This window comes from Manis javanica, chromosome 4, assembly GCF_040802235.1.
Source record: "Manis javanica isolate MJ-LG chromosome 4, MJ_LKY, whole genome shotgun sequence".
NCBI lineage: Eukaryota > Metazoa > Chordata > Mammalia > Pholidota > Manidae > Manis > Manis javanica.
In genome coordinates, this window is record NC_133159.1 from 143,435,406 (window position 1) to 143,457,269 (window position 21,864).

Sequence of the window (21,864 nt, forward strand, 5' to 3'; positions counted from 1 at the left end):
GCTGCTGTGCCACTGCAGAAATGGCAGGGGTCGCAGGTGACCAGAACTGATAATTGCCAAGAGGAAAGAGCTTTGCTGAGAGGGTTTCCTGCCTTCGTAGCTCTATGCCTGCCTCCACTGACAGGTCCGGTGGGCTGTGCACAAAGGGAGGAGCCTCTGTGCTACACTCCTGTAGCTTCCATAGGCAGGGCCACCCGCCAACTGGCCTGGTTGGATGGTGGGGGCATCAGATGAGTGGAACCCATGCACGCTGAGAGGAAGGAGGCAGAAGCTGCATACCACATGGGGGTGCCTTGGGTTGCATCGCCACCCATGGGGATGGACTGTCTGAAGCTCCTGAGAGTTCCCAACCTCTTTGGCTGAGCATGCTAGGACAGTTCTGTTCACCTGTCCTTTCTCCTGAGCAGTGAGCTCTGGGTAATCTTTGCCCCTTTAGTGCTTCTCTTGGTGCTGGGAAGTCTTTCAAACTACCCACCTTTCTTTTATCCCATGGGGGCCAGTTGTGCGTACCTGTTCTCCACAAACAGCTGGAATCTGTCTCTTTGATTTCCCTTCTTTGATTTTCAACCGCAATACTGTCCAGAGCACCATGTAATGTGTGTTCATTCTCCCAGAGCAGATATCCAGAGCTGGGTGTTAAGCAGTCTTGGGCTTCTGCTCCCTCTGCGCTCTCTTTCTCTTCCTCCCACCTGTGGGCTGGGGTTGGGGGAGGGCCTGGGTCCCGCCAGATTGGAGCTTTGCTACTTTACCCTTTTCTGTGGGGGTCTTCTTTTTTCTCCCAGTTGTAGGCAGTCTCCTCTCCAGTCTTTGGTCACTTTTTCAGGATTAGTTCTGTTTATTGAATTTTCGTGTTTTGTGATGTTGGGGAGGGGGTTTCTGCCTCACTTCTCACTCTGTCATCTCTTTTTCTAACTCCTTTATTTTCTTTTAAAGTTTTAGACTGTTTTTGTTTTTTTCTAAATATTTGGAATAATTAATACTGAAGCCATTTGAGCCTGGTATTTTCTTTGTAGGATTTTTTTCTCCCACTTTTTAAATGAACATATCATTTATAATAACCTTAGTATTAATGGTACTAGCTCAGTAGACTTTTACGTATGTATACTCTCAAATAACCACTACCCTGATCAGATACAGGATGTTTCCAGCACCTTAGAAGACATCTCATACCCCTTTGCTATTAATACCCACCCTCCAGAGATAACCACTGTTTTGACCACTGTAGATTAGTTTTGGTTATTCTTGAATATCATGTAAGTGGTACCGTACAGTATTTACTCTTCTGTATCTGGCTTCTTTGGTTCAGCATAATGTGTGAGACTAATCTGTATTGTATTATCAGTTGTGTGTTCCTATTTATTGGTATATGGTATCTCATTGCCCAACTGTGCTACATTTTATCTTCTGTTAATATACGTTGGATTGTTTCCAGTTTGGTGCTCCACTTAATGTACTTTGGATTGTTCCCAGTTTACAAACAAATATTCCATGAATATTCTTGTGTATGTGTTTTGGTAGACTTATATACTCATTTCCCTTGTGTATATGCCTAGGAGTAGAATTGCTGGGTCATACAATAAATGTATACTTAGCTGTAGGAGAGACTGTTAGTTTTCCCATGTTATTGTACCAGTGGACAGTCCTTCCAGCAATCTATGAGTTCTAGGTGATCCACATTCTCAGCTGCACTTTGTATTGTCAAATCATTTTAATTTTAACTGGCCTGATGGGTGTATAGTGGTGTCTTATTATAGTTTTAATTTGCATTTTCCTGATGAATTAAGAGTCTAATCTAGATCTCCAAATTAGTTTTCAGAGTTATTTCCCTCATCTTTTCTTCCCCAATTCCTTAATCCCAACCTCTGCTCCTGCCAAAGAAGTCTGCTTTTACCACCCCTGAAATCAAATTGTTCATTTCTTTGCCTTTAAAGAAACCATCCCTTCCATTTTGGAAGGCCTCTCTCTGGTAGTTCTTCATAATGATGGCAGTTCTTCAAAATCTACTTATAAAACCATTCTCAGAAACTTTTAGAATTGGCCCACCTGGTTTTGTTTTACTTCTGATCTTTATCCTGTCACAAGAGGACACTCACACAATACTAATTTCTGCTATTACAAGTGTGCCTTTCAACTGTTTTTTGAGTGCTGTTTTTCTGTTTGTTAAAGTGAAGTTATTTGAGGACAGGAAATGTGTTTCTTTTTTTTCCTAGTCCAGAGTTCTTATTATGGTGCTCTCTCATAGAGTAGGTGCTCAATTAAAATGACTGACTGATAAGAGTATAGTATATATTTATTTTCATTTTAGCAACTTTATTTGGATAAAAACAAGAATTGCTGGCATCTCTGCATGTATATCAACAAATGATTACAAAATAAGTTTTTTTTCCTCCTGTGTTTTGTATATTTGATACTGACTTGTTGTCTTTTATCTTGTCCTGGGTGAAACCAACTTCTTTTTCCCCACCTTGTGTGTTTACCTGCAGCACTGATGCGGGCGACAGCCCTGTTGGCACCACCACTGCCACCAACCTGGAACAGACTCAGGTTATCCCCTCTCAAGGTGACCTCCTGGGGGACCTTTTAAACCTTGACCTTGGTCCCCCAGTCAATGTGCCACAGGTATCCTCCATGCAGATGGGAGCAGTGGATCTCTTGGGAGGAGGACTAGATAGTCTGGTAAGCATCTTTCTTCTCTCTTTCAGTTATTTTTAGTTCTGGATTCCTTAAAGAACTTTACTCAGTTTTTTTAGAACAGACCTTTCCTTGATGAGCAGAGCAATGTCCTTTGATAAAGGACAGGATTGTCTTTTGAAAATAAATTGATACTGCCCACTGTTGGTATTGGGTATGTCTGCAGGTATACAGGATTGCTTTGCTGTCCTGCCTATAAGTAGAACTTCTAATGTTTAACCAACCACTGTTCAACAGTCATAACATTTAATATCCTTTCCAGAGCTTATTATTAATTGCTCCTGCTTCTTAGCTCTGGATAATCCCTGTAATTACCCTTTTGACCTGAACAGCACTTAAATGACCTTGTACAGATCACAATATTTTGAAGCTTTTAAACTTTGGCCTTTTTATTGGCTTGTGCCCTAATTCTGAAAAGTTTTGAGGCAGTCATTTACATAAAAAGTGTATCTTTATTACTGTTTGATTGGTGTCCCTCCCCCCACAACCCCAGTCATACTTCCAATGTAATTAGCTTCCAGGATTCTAATACTAAAAGGCTGCAAAGTCCAGAATATCTGTGAATATGTAGAATATATACTACCAATAGGAACCAAAATTAGTTTGGTTGCTGTACATGATAAATGAGAAATATTAAGGATGACCTTCCATTTGTGTGAAGAAGGCCATCATATGGCTCCATGCAAACTAGATACTTAACTATGGTGGTGTTAGAGGGACTTCTACAGCTAGACGCTTGCAAATAAGTTGTTTATCAATCTGATGCCTATAAAGATGCCCAACAAACTGCTTTATTTCCCAACATCAGAAATTGGAAAACAGATGCCATACATATGAAAATACGTGTTTTCAGAGACTGCATAAACAAAACAAGCCTTACTTTCTGCTGTATACACTGGCATTTTCTCTTCTACTTTATGAGCAGTATTATGTCTGGATTTATGCCAGCCAGTAAAGGTACATTTACTTTTTGGCTGCCAGAGTCTAAGGAAACAGGGTTACAGTCATACCTCTTTGGATTGTGTATTTTTCTAATGCCAGTTCACTGCTTCCAGAGACTATACACTGACTTAAGCTCTGAAATCCACTACCATTGTCTTTCTGGGAATATAAGCATTTAATTTTCATATTCATGCCTTTAACAAGTGTTCACTGATTATATAAGAAAAATAGATTCCTCATATGATCATTCTGCATTCCTGTATAGGTTTATAGACTTAGGAGACTGATTAATGAATATTAAAATACTCTTGGAGACTTCCCTGAATGTTGAAATAGCTCTACCTATTCTGTTGACACATCAACCACAAGTTAAAGGTTACATCTTCCTCAAGTTTATGTTTTAACAACCCTGCTTAGTAATTCCTGGTGGCTGGTGCGACATGGTGCACTCATTGAACCTTAAACTGACAAATTAAGATTGAAGGATGGAGGAGAAAAAGGTGCTCTATTTTGATGTTGTCTGGCCTAGGATTCTATGCTCTTGTTTCTTGACCCACTTTAGCACAAAAGGAAAGAGACATGTTATTACTATTTGGCTTTGTATTAGCTCTTCCTGGCTCTTAACACCAGTGAGGTTTCTCTTTTTATTTTACCTAGCTGTCCAGTTATCTTGTTAGAATTCCTGAAAATATTACTTCAGATAGTAATTGTTAAAATTTTCTTAGATTCTGGTAGCCAAGGTCACAAATGGGACTTTTTTCTTTTTCTTTTTTTGTAAAGTATGTTCTTTTCAGGGTGGGAAGTTATTTTTCCAATTGGATTTCTGCATATTTTGCTATGTAGGCCCAGTAATGTTCCTGAGTGATTCAAAATTTTAGCTTTTTCTGTCTTTGGGGTTTTAAATGATATATTTGGCATTACAGCCTCAGAAAGGGTTTATATACAATTTTCTTCAACTTATTCTATGATATTAATATATCCCAGAAATCAAAATGAGAAGGGGTAAAAGCCTTCTTTTTACTTTGGATCTATATGTGGTTAAATGTATATTTACTCAGAACCAAGATTGCTTTTAAGAGGACATCACAAGGAGAGCCTAAAACTGGCTTTGTGGAAGATGAGTTTCTAAGATAGCAGGAGACTATGCCATTTTTAAAATGCTTTTATTGTTCTTGCATGAACTATTTTGAAGAGGAAATAGTCCTCAGAGTTTTCACTTAGTCTGTATAGGTAGTGCCATTATTTCTTGAATGCATCCTTGCCTTACAGCTGTGCTTCTGAAACTATAATACGCATATAAATCTCCTGGAGATCTTGTACAAGACAGGTTCTGGTTTAGTTGGTCTGGGGTGAGACCTCAGAGTGTGTATTTTAACAGACTCCCATCCGAGGTACATGGACCACATCAGTAATCACTGTGAACCACTTCAGTTTGGTATTTAAACTATTGCTATTGGAAAACTCAGATGCCTTGTACTCTTGTCTTAAGCGGTAAACACAGTCTGGAAAGAGTCCCCTCCTCTGCCCCAAATTGAGGGATAGCAAGAAACTCTTGAAATTATTTTGTCAAAGATCTTTTTTTACTCTCTAGGAAGAATAGTGTTGCTAGGAGTGGTAAAATTTGACCCAGAACCCCATTTGGCCTGGGTTAGAGTTAAAAGATTATCTGGCAAACAACATGACTCAGTACCTCAGTGTTCATTTCAGAAAGACTACCAACAAGGCCTCAAGACATGCTCATTTTATCATTGGTTTCAGAACCTTACCCATAGAGGTCAGTGTTGTGCCGCCAGTGAAGCATGGCAGCTGCTTACCTTTTATTGCAGGCTTTGGTTTTCAAGTCTAGCTGTGTAATTGGTCCCACGTTAGTACCATACAAAGAAAATGCTATCAGTGTTTAGGCCCAAACCTACAAGAGTTAAACAGAATTTCTGGGAGACAGGACCTAGACATTGGTATTTTAAGGATACCTAAACTCTTTTAATTTTGCAGCTGAGGTTGATAACATTGAGCCAAATAAAACTCCAAATGAAGTTACATAGAGATGTTAAAAATTGATCTGTAAGTCAAGACAATATTTACACTTGTTTATAAAATTCATGTGAGCATCTTTGGTACCTTGTACAAAAACAGACCTCTCTGACTTTACCTTTGTTTCTGACCTGTCCCCTACCATACTCCCCGCCCTGGACTGTTCTCCATTATTACTTGTTACGTGGTCCAGCCTATCAGAAATTGGTCAGGAGTTGAATTTGGCTAATTTGGATTTAGTTCCTCAGTCCTACGGTTCTTTTTACAAAGCCTTGCTCACTTCCTGTAATTGGAGACTGAATATTGTTTTGTATTTTGAATTATCTACTCATTTTCTGTTCCTCTGTTTTAGAACTTGATATTCACTAGAAGATACTGTTATTCTTCCTTTTTCATATCCTGGTGATCCTTGCATTAGATCTTCTTCACCCTTTGTCATTTTTGCTCTTGTTAGATTTTAAGATTTAGTGAACTATGGCTTTTTCTGGTCATTCAGGAAATAGCAGTTTATTCATTATCATCATCATTATTTACCACAATGTACCTGAAGGCTCCAGCTTCCTTCTGTCAGTAACATTGACTTAATAACAATGATAGTGATTCAGTAACAGTTGTGAGATGGAGGTATTGCCATGGTGTAAAGAAGACACACACCATGCATCCCAAGTAATTCTTAATGTGCTTTCACCTTTGAAAAATCATTGATTTAAGAAGAAATTCAGATTTTTTAAGTGGAATGTTTCTCAGTCACAGGACTCAAATAAAAATAGATTTCTGACATATTCTTTTCAGTCTCTTTTCTGGAATATCCTCATTCTTAGTTTGTACTTGCCCTTTAGCATATCCTCTTGTGCTTCAACTCTACAGACAGTTTCCTTTTTCTGTTAGTATAAACTTAGCTGTATGTAAATTTATACTCAACATCAAGTATAAACTTGATGTAGAATGAATTCTGGTAGTGAAACAATGTTTAGTCTGGTCTACTTGTAGAGCATGATGGTATATTATTTAAATGTAGGCTTACAAAAATGTAGTCATTTGAGATTTTTAGTTTCTTTGTTTTGGAAGCCAGACATAGGTCTTTTAGTGGCTCTGATAGCAAATCCAAGAAACTTCTCCTTGTGGGTAGTATGTCTTTCCTGACAATGCAGATCTTTCTGATTTCGTGTACTGTAGGAGGTGACCGAATGCCCATGTGTGTAACTCTTGCATTCATGTTACAAAGACACACCATGTGCTAATAAATCTGACATCTGCGAGGATCACTAAAGTAATAATCGAATCCTGATTGTTCATTGCCTTTACTTTCAGGCTGTCAGCAGAGACCTTGGCTAAATTATAGCCATTTGTTCGTCCAAAGTGCTGTGCATTATTCTAGTTAAATAAATGGTGCAGTTGTACAAAAATGGAAAGAAAGTATTATCCAGAGTACCCTTTCTGTATCCTCACAAAGGGTTTCCTGCCAGAGAAATGTGCTCTTGATGTGGCCAGCTAGAATAAAGTGGAATAGAGGAGAAACCACCTTTTCTTGACTCCAGTGTATGTTTTGCAAAACTTTGCACCCTGTTTCTTCAGGTTTTTACCTTTCAGATATTGTAAGTCATGAACTATTTTAATAATTTTGAGTTTTTTTAGCCCACGGGAAGTCCCTTATACGTACTAGTTTTACATCTTCATATTTCTTCCTCTGGAAAAAGTTTCCAGTGATTAAAGAGCTTACGTTTTAGAGTTGGTGGTGTGGTGGAGAGATTGTTGTAAATTGTAGCTCAGTTTTGCTTGGCAAATTCTTCTGTGCATCTTCTGTAACCACTATCTTTTTGTCAATGCATAAATTTAGTCAAGGCTTGCCTCAGACAGTGTTGGAGATAATTACCAAATACTGAGTGCCTTTTTCTGTGCCCATACCTGTGCTAGAACTTTTATAATTTCTAATCCTCAAAATAACCCTCCAAGGTTCTGGGTACTAAGCCCATTTTACAGAAAATTGAAGGTCACATGGCAAGGAAATCTCAGAGTCAGGGTCTGAACCCAGGATTTCTTCAAAACTTCAAAGTTTATAGGCCTTCCACTATCCTGTGGTTCCTCCAGTGTGTTTATTATTGTCATCTTCTAGAATAGAGTCCAGTTCCACTTAATATTGGTCCTTCTCTAACTGGGGTCCACAATCTCCGGAGTGCCCAGCAGAATGTACACAGGAATGTAAACAGAGTCATGTCAAGGCTTAGAACATAAAATTGCATGAGTGTTTAAGATAAAACAAAAGGCTTTTTTGCCCTAGGCCTCTCCACACTAAACCTGCTAGGTGCACTGGGTTGTATTAGTTTGGACTAGCATACCACTAGGAGGCGCATGCAAGTTTAAGGACTAAATGTATGTTCATTCATGAAAAGAGGGACTAGGTAAATTTACACATCTATCTTGCAGCAAGCAGATTATTCATCTTGCCCTCTTTCAAGTAGAGCAGCAAAATCACATCATCCCATCCATGTGGTAGTGAGCTGTGATAGAAAGTATTAGTACTTTCAGGGTAAGTAAATGATGCACAGGGCATTCTTGTTTTGAAAACTGCCTGCTCAAAACTGTTCAGACAATGCATTCACTCTTTAGAAAGGGCTTTGGCCTTGGGGTGGGATCCTTTTTCCCCCCAGTTGGTTCTATTCATGTGTTGTTGGCAATGTTGATGCAGTTGTGCTCTAGGCCAGTTGATGAAACAATTTTGTTGGTCTTATGTCCATTTTGTGGTAATTACCTTCAATAGAATAATTACTCATTTCAGTTTTTTCCCCAAGCAATAATATTGCTAGTAGCCCTGCATATATGGTTAGTGGAACATTCATTCACTCAGTAAATATTTGAGTCCAGTCTATGTCAGGCTGTATTGTATGTATTGGGGTTGTGATGAGTCCTTACATGCTCACATTCTAGTTGAGGGAGACCGATGACAAGCAAGTATATAGTCATGTCATTAGTACGGCAAGGGAAATTGAAACAGAATGCAGAGCTTCTCTTGTGGATTTTTACTATATTCAACACTGAGTTCTGTTTGACCTAAGAGACCATAGTGGCATTCTAAGGATTTTTGTCACATTCTGTTTGCTCCTATCTCAGGAAGTAATCTCTTATAGCCCCCTACTTTTCTTTGATATAAGTCTTTGTTTCCTCCAAGTTAAGGAGTCCTCTAATTTTGTATGATCTCAGCTCATTTATGCTATTGCACATTAAGACTACTCTCAGCCCAGAAATAGCAATTTAATTGTTCTGGGGTGTAGCCTGGCATCAGAATTTTGAAAAAACTCTCCGAGTGATTGTAATGTATAGATAAAGTCGAAAACCACTGTCTTGGAGAATTAAGTAATATTTGCAATCAGACAAGATTTATCTGTTCAGCAATAACTTTGGATCTGTCTCTCAGATCTGGTCACAGATTTTTTTCACTAATTTGATGAGCTGCACTTTATGATGCTTTTCTGAATAGCTTTTTGAAGGTCAAAGTATTCAGCCCAACAGCTGAAACCCATACTTTCACCTAGAAGATAGTGTGCCTCTCCTGATAGGAAAAATACAGATGGATGTTTTTTATACCATTAAGATTTTGGTATAAGTTTTATTGTTTCTGGTGGTGTTTTATTGATAAAGTTTTATTTGCGAATTGTATACTATTGTTATATCATTTTAACTCCTGCATAACAGATCTGTGGGTGAGCCATATAACCTGAAAAATTCCTTAGACTCCCTTCAAATGAATAAGTTCTGGAAAGCATCATATATATGAGAAGAGGTAATAACTCTAGGCAGTAGAAGAAATGTCTGAGCTTAACATCTACACCTCTAAGTGAGAGAATGTCTTCAGATACTCAGCCCTACAGTTTTACAAGCAGGGAGGTATACTTGGAACTGGTCAGATACACTGCAGAGGGGCAACCCAGAGCAGTCATCATGATCATTTGTGGGAGTTTTTTTTCTTTGTTTTGTCCACTTAGTGGTCATCTCAGTTAATCTTTTATAAAAGACTTTTTTTTTTTTCTTGGAGTCAGGTAGACTTTGTTCCCTTATAGAACTTCAGTCTTGAGTTCTCTCTTTCTATTTCTGCTGTTTTTTTGCATACTACTGTTAAATGAGGGTGTTTCTTTTGTCATCTAGCTGAACTAGAGTTGTATGCAGACTCAGCTCTCAAACTTCTGACTCAGCCTGTCTCTGCTTCAGAGCTCATGTAACCATGCTGAAATCTCCTTAGCCCGTAAGTTACAATACATCATCATGAAGTCAACTGCCTTCCATCCAATTACTGAATTAACAATGTAGTGACACTTTATGTAGTTCAACATGAGCTGAGCCCCATTCAGTATTACTTCAGGCATGGTAAAGTGGCCACTCTTTGGCAGTAGCCAGATACTATTTTCAGTGCCATTTAGTGACTCAAAACTGCTGTGGTTTAGACTGGGGACTGTGAAACTACCACCAGCAGAAAATTTGGACTTGGGTATCAGCTATAGACCCTTAGGAAAATTCTGCTCAAATTTCAGCAGTTCTTTTCCTGAAACAGGTACCTCTCCTTCCTTCATCTTCCTGTATCCTCATTTAGGTGGCTGTAGTTGACATTATTTCCTTCATGGAGAAAATAACAGCCTCAGTAAGACAATCCTGAGAGCAATGGGAAGTGGACAGTTTCAAGAGACACTTAAAATATAGTGTCTACAGAAATAAGTTGCATTCCTATATACTAATATTGAACTAGCAGAAAAAAATTAAAACAATCCCATTTATAATTGCATCAAAAAGAATAAAATGTCTAGGAATAAATTTAAGGTAAAAGATGAAAGACCTGCACTCTAAAAACTATAAGATGTTAATGAAAGAAATTGAAAATGACAAAAATAAATGGAAACATATGCCATGCTCATGGATTGATGGATTGGAAGAATTAATATTTTTTAAATGTTTATACTACCCAGAACTGACTATGCAGACTCAGCATACTCAGTTTCAGTGCAATCCCTATCAAAACACCAAAAGTATTTTTCACAGAACTAGAACAGATAACCCTAAAATTTGTATGGATAGCCAAAGCAATCTCGTAAAAGAAGAGCAAAGCTTGGAGGTATCTATCATAATCCCAGGTTCCAAACTATACCACAGTTTTATAGTAATCAAAACAGTATGGCACTAGCACAAAAGTAGACACATAGATCAAGTGGAACAGAGTAGAGACCCCAGAAATAAACACACACTTTTATGGTCAATTAATCTATGACAGAGGAGGCAAGAACATACAATGGAAAAACAGAACCTTCAATAAATGGTATTGGGAAAACTGACAGCCACATGCAAAAGAATGAAATTTGACCACGTCTCACACTGTATACATAAGTAAACTCAAAATGAATTAAAGACCTCAATATAAAACATGAAACCGTAAAACTCATAGAAGAAGACATAGGCATTAAACTCTTGGACATTGGTCTTAGCAATATTTTTTTGGATGTCTTCTCAGACAAGGGACCAAAAAAATAAACAAATGGGACTACATCAAAGTTAAAAGCTTTTTCACAGTGAAGGAAACCGTAACGTAATAAAAAGAAAACCTACTAAATGAGAGATTGCAAATGATATATCCAATAAAAAGTTAATATCTAAAATATATAGAGAACTCATAAACTCAACATCAAAAAAACAAGCACTCCCACTAAAAAATGGGAGAGAACCTGAGTAGATGTTTTTCTAAAGAAGACATACACATAGCCAACAGAAACATGAAAAGATGCTCAACATCACTAATTATCAGGGAAATGCAAATCAAAACCACATGAGGCAGCATCTCACACCTGTCAGAATGGCTAATATCAAAAAGATAAGAAATAGTATGTGATGATGATAATGTGGAGGAAGGGAACCCCTGTGCAGTTTGGGTGGGAATGTAGATTGGTACAGCCACTATGGAATACAATATGGAGGTTCCTCAAAAAGTTAAAAATAGAAGTAATACATGATCCAGCAATTTCACTTCTGGGTACTTAACTGAAGAAAACAAAAACACTGATTTGAAAAGATGCATGCACTCCTATGTTCATTGCAGCACTGTTTATAATGGCCAAGATATGGAAACAACCTAAGTGCCCATTCATAGGTGAATGGACAAAGAAAATGTGGTATGTTCATATAGTGGAGTATTAGCTATAAAAAAAAGAATGAAATCTTGCCATTTGTCACACCATCGATGAACGTAGAGGGTATTATACAAAGTGAACTAAGACAAAGACACCATATGATTTCACTTACATGTGGAATCTGAAAAACAAAATAAATGAGGAAATAAAACAGAAACAGACTCATAAATACAGAGGACAAACTGGTGCTTGCCAGAAGGGAGGGGGTTGAAGGGATGGGTGAAGTAGGTGAAGGGAATCAAGAGGTACAAATGTCCAGTTGCAAGATAAGTCATAGGAATGTAAAGTACAGCATAGGGAATGTCATCAGTAATAATGTAATAACTTTGTATGGTGACTGATGGTAATTACACTACTATGATGAGCATTTCTTAATGTATATAAATGTTGAATCACTGTGTAGTACACCTAAAACTTAATAACTATATGTCAACTAAATTTCAATTAAAAAAATTAGTAAAAATTTTAAAGCCCCACACAGTATCTAGACACCTAATTTTGAGACTAGCCTTGCCCTGCATACCTACCCATTTTCACTCAGCTCCTACGGGCTCACAGATACCACTGAATTTTTACAAGTCCTAGCTTCACTGATTTTGTACCCTATCTGATAAGTATGACCAAACATAGGAATCTTGTCTGACTCCGGATAATACCAGCCAGTAAACTGAAATTTTTAATGGCTAGTCTTAGGCCAACATGGCAACAACTTCCCTGAGTTTTGTTCAGCTTTCTAGCTTTTTCTTTTTTTCCTTTGATTGATATCTGCACCATCCTGCCTGTCAATGTGGAAAGGAGAGGCCCCTCATTGGGTAGTGGGCGCCCATCCTTGCTGACATTACTGTTAGTCACTCTTGGCCATCACTGTGCTGTCACCTTTGTCGTATTTTCAGAGAGAGACAGAATCACCTCCCTTAGAAACCTTTGCATTCAAAGTGAAAGATGCTGAATAAAGTCTGAATAAGCTGTAGTTTCGCTAGTTAGTAAACATATATTGAAATTGTCTGTTTTCTTTGTTCTCTAGGCATAGCAGAGTTAGGCGAACCTTTATATTTCTGGCTTCCTGTTTCTAATACCCTTTGAATCCTGTGTCTGTACAGTCAAGAGTTCTTGATTCCGAGTTGAAGCTGAGTTCTGTCTGATATACTGAATAGGAGTATCAGGATTGCCTTTCAGTTTCATCCATGGCTTTGAATAAAGTTGGCAAGCAGTGTGGGAAGGAAAGTACATCCAGATTTTGTCCGTCTAAGATAATTCTCAAATAATACTTAGTAAGAATAAAATCTAGGAAAATAAGAGCCATAAATGGGCTTTATTTCCTTTTGAAATAATACCACTAGTCAGTGCCTTTTCTCAGTGCTTTTTATTAAATTTAACATATTTGGTACTAAAATAGATACTGCTGTTTTTCTTTCAGTGCATTTTTTTTTCTTTTTTGCCATCAAGTGGGTCCAGGTCCATAAAGAATCCTATCTCTTTTAAGCTTGAATTATAAGGAGTGCTTGGGGTGAGATGGGTAAGCTCATCAGAAAGTTATAAAATCAGATTAGGACATCAGGACAAATGAGACATTTTGCTTCTTCCTTTCCTTAGGAAAGGGTTTTTCAGCTCAAGTTCTAGCTTCCTTTTTATTCAGGAGTTAGATCCAGTTATTTCTGAACATATAAATCTTGTCCAATTCCAAATATTATTTAATTTTCCAAATCAGTGGTTTTCAACTTAAGCTATACGTTAAAATCACTCGGAGAATTTTCCAAAATTCAGATGCCAGGCTACACCCAGAACAATTAAATTATTATTTCTGGGAGGTGAGACTCAGGCATCAGTTTTTTTTAAGTGCTCCACCCCCACACACAGACACTGTACACACACAAGTGGTTGATTCCACTCTGCATCCAGTGTTGAAAATATCAGTAATTATTGGTACACAATTGAAGTATTCATTAGTACTCTTAGGAAGTTTGAATCTTAGTCTAAGAAACCTGTAGATTTTTTCTGAAGGAGAAAATAAAAACTGAAGACCTCCCATAGTCAGCCTGTCTTTGCAAACTTACTTTCTGAATTTTTTTTTTATCACATATCTACCCTGTGCTCTAGTCTACTTGGATTACTCATTCTTCTTGATCACGCTTTTATTTATGCTTTTATTCATGCTATTTGAGAAACAACTCTCCCCCCCACCCATGTGCTTTTTATAATCCTACACTACTACCTCTTTGAAGCTTCTTTTCATTATCCTTCATCCAAAAAGAGGCTCTTCTCTTCAGAACTTTTTTTTTCTTTTTTCTTTAGTATATTCTGTATGGTTTGCATTTATGTTTTTATTTCTCCTGCCAGTTTGCAAAGCTTGTATCTTACTCATCTGTGTATTCCCTGGCACCTTTACATTCCCCATAGTGCCTTGTATCCAGTAAATGTTATATAAGTTTGGTTGAATAAAAAGAATTTCATGCTTTTCAGAAGTCATACTTATGAAAAAGCAGATGTATAATGTCTTCTCTGTTTGCTTTCATGTTTTTCCCTTTACTCAGATTCTTAGTTTTGATGACCTTTTTTTTGTTTACACATGGGATTCTTTTCTCATGTCTAGCCATTAAGTCATCTTCAGGAAATGTTGGCTCTTTGAGATTTGGAATGCTCTGCAGCTTAGTGCAGAGTGTGCTTATTAATGCCAGTTCTGGGCTCTTTTGTGCCATGGTGGAAACATAATTTTGTCATAGGCTTACTGTTACAGTATAGTTGTTTTTTAGATTTGGTAACCTCATTTTTTCTGTTTATAGAGAAGATAAATCTCTTTCTCACATCCTGAAGTCCCAATGTAATTTTGTTTTTAATACAACTATAGCACAAAGATCTCCAAATTTTACCTCTAAATGACAGACTGTACTTTCTAAGCACACAAAGCATTTAGCAATATGAAAGGGAATTGTAGATGCACAGTGTGAACTAGGAAAGAGGCACATGGGGAACTATAACAAAAAAGTTGGTGTTTGCTTTTTAAACAGTGCCATCAGCTGTGTATGTGTGTTTATGTTTTCTCCATGCTAGCTGTTTTCTGCCTCCTTCTTCAGTAATGCTTCTGTCATGTAAGATTGGCTTCAGGGTGAATTATGCCACAGCCCTGAGGAAAAACAAACAAGACTCAGACCATGTGGGATTATTTTCCTGTCACCTAGCTAATTAAATTAGTCTAATTCTCTAATAGTTGGCATCCTTTTAAATGACCTACTCCAAATAAATTACAGCATTTCTCCTTAGTAAGTACTGACTGTGAGAGAGATTAGAAGCATCGTATGCCTTCCCACTTCTTCCCCAGGCATCTTCCTGTCCCAGCTGTTTTCTTTCTTAGGAAAGTTCTAAACTCTAAAACCACTCTTGTTCCACCTATAATTTTTAAAGCTTGAGATTACACTCAGTACCAGTTTGGTTCCCACCTTCTCAGTGGGGCAGCAGGTTTTGTAGATCAAAGCACATTTTAGTTTTTCTTTGCTTTTCTTTTTTTCTTCCCTCACATTTTCTTTTAAAGAAAAAACAAAACATATTCAAAACATTACTGCTTGGAGACAGGGTTTCTTGGAATTTGTAAGCTCTTTAAAACCTGTTTGGGTTTGTGTCTATGTACCCCAGTGGAAAGATTGGATCTGAGACATCCCTGAGATGTTTCAGCCCCATCTTCTTTCCACATTTTCTCAGAACTCCCACATAACTACACTACTACTACTCAGTTCCCCTAGGACATGTTGCTTTGCAGTCTAGAATTTCTTTAGGCTTTGTGAGTCACATTGAATATCATGTATTCCCAGCAACCTGGCAGGGCAATTTACAGATTCTATATGGGCATCTAGTACTTAGTTAAATGAACTCTACCTCTCTCCTCTCTCTCTCCTTTCTCTCTTTCAGCTTGGCAGTGACCTTGGCGGGGGCATTGGAGGAAGTCCGGCAGTAAGTGCCATCCATTTTTTTCACCATGGGATGCCCCCTGTTTGATGCTTTTCCTCTAACACACATTCTCAGACCAGCCACCGCTGCTGTCTAGCACTGTACACCAAAACCTCTATAGCAGTATAAGAAGAGTAGAAAGTAGCATAGGGTTACTTGGAATCTTTGGAGTCATATACCACCTGTGGTGTAGGGATATCTTTAGGGATTGGTGCTCTGGTGTCTGCAGAGATCTTTGTCTTCCTGACATTAAAGAGCTGGAGGAAATGGGCCTCCCATCTTGACTGGAGAATGCTCTTACTCTGTAGTGCCATCTAGAAATAACTTGAGAGAGTCAGCTGGATTCAGAGTGAGATTCTCCTTGTACGTGAGTTTGGGGGTGTGTGAATATCCATCTCCCCCAGGAGAGTTTCCTACCATATATTTATGACTAAATGGGAAGTAAGACTTGCCTGGACCCAAGTGGAAATGGAACTGTGCTCTAAGTTGGATGTTTCTCCTCCCTTCTGTAGAAATAAACTTCCCCTTTATTAGGGTACCTATAGGCCTTTTCTCAGAATCATGGAAGCTAAAATTGGAAACAAACAGAAAAGAACTTGGATCACTGTATTCCTGATCCTACTGATTATTCTCTGTTTATTGAACTTTTAAAGAATGTATTTTATCAATGATGAAAAAATAACCATGATGATTAAAAGGACAATATACTAATTCAGCTCCTAAGAGTGTCATGATTATGGTGTGTTCTTACTGATTTATCAATACTACTAAAATATATACTCACATTTTAAAGACTACTACTCTGTTCCTCCTAATCTCCCCACTCTTTCTCTGCAGGTGGGACAATCCTTCATCCCATCATCAGTGCCTGCAACCTTTGCTCCTTCCCCTACGCCTGCTGTGGTCAGCAGTGGTCTGAATGACCTATTTGAACTCTCCACAGGGATAGGCATGGCACCTGGTGGATATGTGGCTCCTAAGGCTGTAAGTAAAGTATACGTTCTTTTTTCCTTTTCTTCTTTAACGTTTTTTTATTAAAGTATCATTGATATACAATCTTACGAAGGTTTCACATCAACATTGTGGTTTCAACATTCACCCATATTAGCAAGTCCTCAACCCCACCACCACCATCCATTGCAGTCACTGTCTATCAGTGTAATAAGATGCTATGGAGTCATTACTTATCTTCTCCATGCTGTACTGCCTTCCCCATGACCTACCTATATTGTGATTGTGAATTTAAGTGCCCCTTAATCCCTTTCTGCCTCCCCAAACCCTCCCCTTTGATAACCACTAGTCCCTTCTCAGAGTCTATAAGTCTGCTATTTTGTTCTTCAGTTTTGTTTTGTTTTCATACTCCACAAATGAGTGAAATCATTTGGTACTTGTCTTTCTCTGAATAGCTTATTTCAGTAAACATAATACCCTCCAGCTTTATCCATGTTGTTGCAAATGGTAGGATTTGTTTTCTTTTTATGGCTAACTAATATTCCATTGTGTATATGTACCACACTTCTTTATCCATTTATCTACTGATAGGCATTTAGGTTGCTTCCAAATCTTGGCTATTGTAAATAGTGGTAAAGTACATTTTCTTAATGGGTAGGATCTGGATTACTTAGCTTCTAACATTTATATAACTTCCACTGATATAAATCTAAGGTTTGGGCCCTTGTTCTAGAGGATTTAAGAGGAAGATGGAAGGTAGCCTCAAACATAGCAGTAAAAAGCACCATACCATCCTCATTAACCATTTTTATAATTAGACTTAAAATTGGGAAATAGTAAGTATTTGAGTTCTTGTTTAGAAATGTTGTCTGGTTTGTCAACACTGAAGTCAATCTAGTGTAAATTTGATCAGCAACACAGCAAGGGGAAAATACAGGGTAGAAAAGTAACATTTTTACTTCTTATTCCTGACTTTCTCCTTGGTATTACATATGGATTCTAGAGTGCTGTTGCTCAGATTTGGTTTTCACAGGTTTTAGTTTATATTTTTGGAGTTCTAATTTAGGTTTGTGTTCCGCATACTCTTCTAGTTTCAGCCTTGCTTGATGTCATCCTCAGATTGAATTCCAAGAGGGGAAGTTCCCTATAAATGAAGGTTATTTTGGCCTTTGGGGGTAGTACCATTCAGGCTAGGGTGAGGTTTTTGTAACCTTGCCTTTTTGAGGGACAGCATGCTTAATTGTTTCCCACATTCTCTGCCTGCTTATCTAACTGTGTGGGATGGTGGGCTGCAGAAATGTAGACGGTGGTCCATTCTAGGAGTCATAACCTTGTCTACACAGCCATTACATAGAGTAACCAAAAATGTGGTTCAAAACTGAGCCTTAGCGTTTTGGCAGAACTCAGTAGCTTTGTTGTAAGATTACTGTGTTGGATGTTATGTCTATATTTTTAATTATTGATTAAGAGGTTGTCTAATGTACTTCTTTTTTAACATTAAAGAATACATATAAATGACATTTAAATCATGTAGAAATTATCAGCTGGAAAATTCTGTTTCTGTCCCCAGTTCCCCATAGATGGCAATTATTTTCTTGTGTGTCCTTTCAGAAGAAAAAGGTCATGCATATACCTATGTTTGTTTCCTTAAAAAATACTTGTTAATGAGGTACAGTGTTTTGCACCTTGTTTTTACTCTACCCTTCTTTTGAGTGGCTGTATCCACTGTACTGATGTGCCACAACTTAGACATTCTGAAGATGGGGTTTAGGTTATTTCCTGGTTCTCCTCCCCACCCCCCAATCCCAAACCCCATTTTTGTATTTACAGTGTCACAATAATGTCCTTATGTATGTACACCCTGGTAGTATCTTCTGGTTGTTTGATTTCGTTTCCTTCCTTCCTTCTTGCCTCTCCCCAACCTCCTCCTCCCCTTTGCTTTCCTTTTTCTTCATTGTGGCTAGGTACATTCTCATGTTTATTCACCATCTGCTGACTCTTTATTCTGTCTTACATAATCAGAGCCATTAATTCCCTGATATTTCTTTTTGATTAACTGGTAGAGTACTGGAGTACCACAGGTCTGGGTACAGGGGTGGGTTGTGAATGAATTTCAAAGACAGAATAGGTGTTCAAATTATTTAAGCAACATCTGAGTACTTTCCGTTCATCAGAAACTATAGCAAGAGTTACAAATATGCCAAAGACATGGTCCTTACACTCAAGGAGATTATTGATGATAGTTTTGGTAATGATAATGTCTTCAAAGCTATAGACATGTATTTTTATTAGTAGATTCAGTTTCTTCCCTTTTAATACGCCTTTTACCAAAGCTATTAGCAAATATATATATGTATATATATATGGTTTATTGACTCTTAAATGATTGGGAATGATCTCAAAATTCATAGTCTGACTTTATCCAGAGCCTTTTGTATCTGATTTGATAGGTATAGTGTGAAAATCACCATGTTTTCTAAAGGATAGGAAATCTTAATTTAATCATTTATTTTTTAAAAATAGCATTGAGATAAATCTTGTCTGGTTCCTTTGGGCTTTTTACTGTGTTTCAGGTCTGGCTGCCTGCAGTAAAAGCTAAAGGCTTGGAGATTTCTGGAACATTTACTCACCGCCAAGGGCACATCTATATGGAAATGAACTTCACCAACAAAGCTCTGCAGCACATGACAGATTTTGCAATTCAGTTCAACAAGAACAGGTAAGAAATCTGATTCCCCACCTTAATCCTGAAACAATGTACCTGTGTCCAAAAAGACCACATTCCATTTAACAGCGGGTGAAAACTCTCCCTGACAGAGGAAGCTGGATGTAGAGGGTGTTGGCTCCTGCACATCTCTTCAGTTGTCAGTTCATCTCTAGAGACCCTAGAGGGTTTTGTTGGGAAACTCTTCTATGTGGAGTGAGAAAACCAGAACTTTACTGCTTTCTTAAAGGATTCTAGGAGTAGAATATTTTTAGTAAAATAGTTTATTAAAAACACTTTAATTGAAATCCATTTATTCATTCAACTGATTGTTTAGCATCTGTGTGCCAGATATTTCAAGGTTTGAAGCAGAGTCCAAAGCTTACATTTTGGTGGGAAGAAATGAACATACTTTGGTTGATGTCAAAAATAGGGAAGACAGTATACCTGTTATCTGAATAGTCACATCTGGGCTGACAGTCTACTTTAAGCAATGAATTTACTGCCTTAATAAGGAAGAGAGCATGAAAAAGTAAAATGTCTTACAGTTCTGAAACACCACTGGTTTTTATTAAACTTTGTGGTTCAGAAACTAGTTGTTATACTTTTTGGCAGGTCTGTTCATATTCATAAATAAAAGATATCCATACTTGTTCCTACTGAAGTAGTAATTAGATCCTTAAAGCAGATTTAATAAAATTTGTCAGTGACAATTTCCATCAGTGACTCTCTTACTTATTTCTAATCATTGGGTAATAGCTTTTGTACCCTGGATTTGAAAATTTGGCACATTAGAAATCACTTAATTAGAAAGTCCTGTGTTTTCTTCTGTCAAGCCACTTCTCTTTCCAGCCAGTTTTTGCCAAGTGTTAAAGGCCAAGGTTGTGGGGAGAATCTGTTGTAATAAAAACAGTCTGCATAGCCTTCCTTCATACCTTCATTTTTATTTGTCTTTTTTTTTTAAAGTAGTCTGATACTTAGAAGTTTAAAATGCCCTTAGTCCCTACTTTCTATAGTCTATTGATTTACTACTTTGAGTAACATATCTTCTCCCTGCTCCCATTGCCCAGTGTCAATAGTACTGTCTTTCTTTGAATTTTCTTTTTGTACCCTTTTTAAGTTTGCTTAAACTATATTTGATTTGTCGTCTTTGACCTCCAGTTATGACAGATGAGGGCAAGAGCTCTCCAGCCACTTGCCCTCTTTTCCTCTCATTTTTGTAAATTGTATCATTTCTCCATTTCATTCTCTCACATTTATCCTCATCTTTGTTTTGCCTTGGATTTGTGCTTACTGTCAACCTTTTTGTTTAAGTTTCCACTGTCATTTCTTGTATGTCTTTTGGTATGTGCCTCAAAAAGGGCTCATTTGAACAACAATCCTTGAGTTCTTCCATGGTCAAAACTGTGACCTTTATACTTGAAAATTCTTGACTCAAACTCTTTCAAGTGTTTTACTCCAGTGGCTTTGGTCATTAAATGTACCTGCAGAAAAGTCAGTTGCCAGCCTGATTTTTCCCCATATAAATGAATTGACCATTTTGTCTGGCTGCCCAGCGTTTTGAAATCCGATAATTTTACAAGGATATTCCCAATGTTGACCAGTCTAGATTAGTTTTCCAAGAATAAGTTGTGTCCTTTCAATATGTACATTGAAGTCTTTTACTTCAGGAAAGTTTTCAGGGTTTATATGTTTAAACTTCTACGTTCATTGTTTAGAATTTCTTCTTTGGGGAAGTATGCATTTATTGGCTCTTCTTTGTCTTTTTTTATATGTACTGTTATTCTCTCTAATCTGTTCTTATCTATAAATATTACAATATATGTTTCATTATCTTTTTAATCCATACCCATAGTACTATTATCTTACCACAGAATTCACCAGTAATTATTTCTTTCACCAGTAATTATTTAATCAGTAATCTTTCACCAGTAATTATTTAATGTCATCAGACATCCAGTTAACAGATTTTCAGTTGTCTAATGTTTTTGTAGAGTTTGTGTTGTCTGAACAAGGTCACATACAGTCCTGTTGGTCGGTAAGTGTCTTAAGTATCTTTTAACCTAGGGCTTCCTCCTCTTTTTTTTTTCTTTCTTGAAATTTATTTGTAGAAGAAATTTAGGTCTTTTATCTGTGGAGCTTCCCACAGTCTAGATTTTGCTGATTACATTGGTAAATTCGAGGCAGATCTGTAGGCTTGATCAGATTTAGACTTGATCTTCTGGCATGAGTGCTTCATGGGTAGTGGTGGTCTTTTTCTCTCATTTGTTTTATGTTACTTGTTTTTTCACATTTTTTTTCTCTAGGTCTCTTACTGTTTTTATTGCTACTGTGTCTCTTGTTCTTTGTAGCTCTGTCTCTGCCTCTGTAATTGTGCCTTTTCTATAATTTTTTGGTAAATGAAATCACATAGCATGGAGTCTTTATTTGGTATCTTTTGCT

The 21,864-nt window shown here is 37.5% G+C and overlaps 1 protein-coding gene across 8 annotated transcripts in view; it reads left to right on the forward strand.

Annotated features, from left to right (window-relative positions):
• Positions 1-21,864, forward strand: part of LOC108407510 (adaptor related protein complex 2 subunit beta 1) — a 148,206-nt gene that overhangs the window by 73,974 nt on the left and 52,368 nt on the right. For 6 of the 8 annotated variants that reach the window (XM_073235250.1, XM_073235249.1, XM_073235251.1 and 3 more), the window contains 4 exons: positions 2,484-2,676; positions 15,729-15,770; positions 16,605-16,751; positions 19,292-19,437. In XM_073235250.1, coding sequence (XP_073091351.1) covers positions 2,484-2,676; positions 15,729-15,770; positions 16,605-16,751; positions 19,292-19,437 — 528 coding nt within the window. The remainder of the gene's footprint in view (positions 1-2,483; positions 2,677-15,728; positions 15,771-16,604; positions 16,752-19,291; positions 19,438-21,864) is intronic. The other 2 variants (XM_073235252.1, XM_073235254.1) reach the window with 1 other exon arrangement.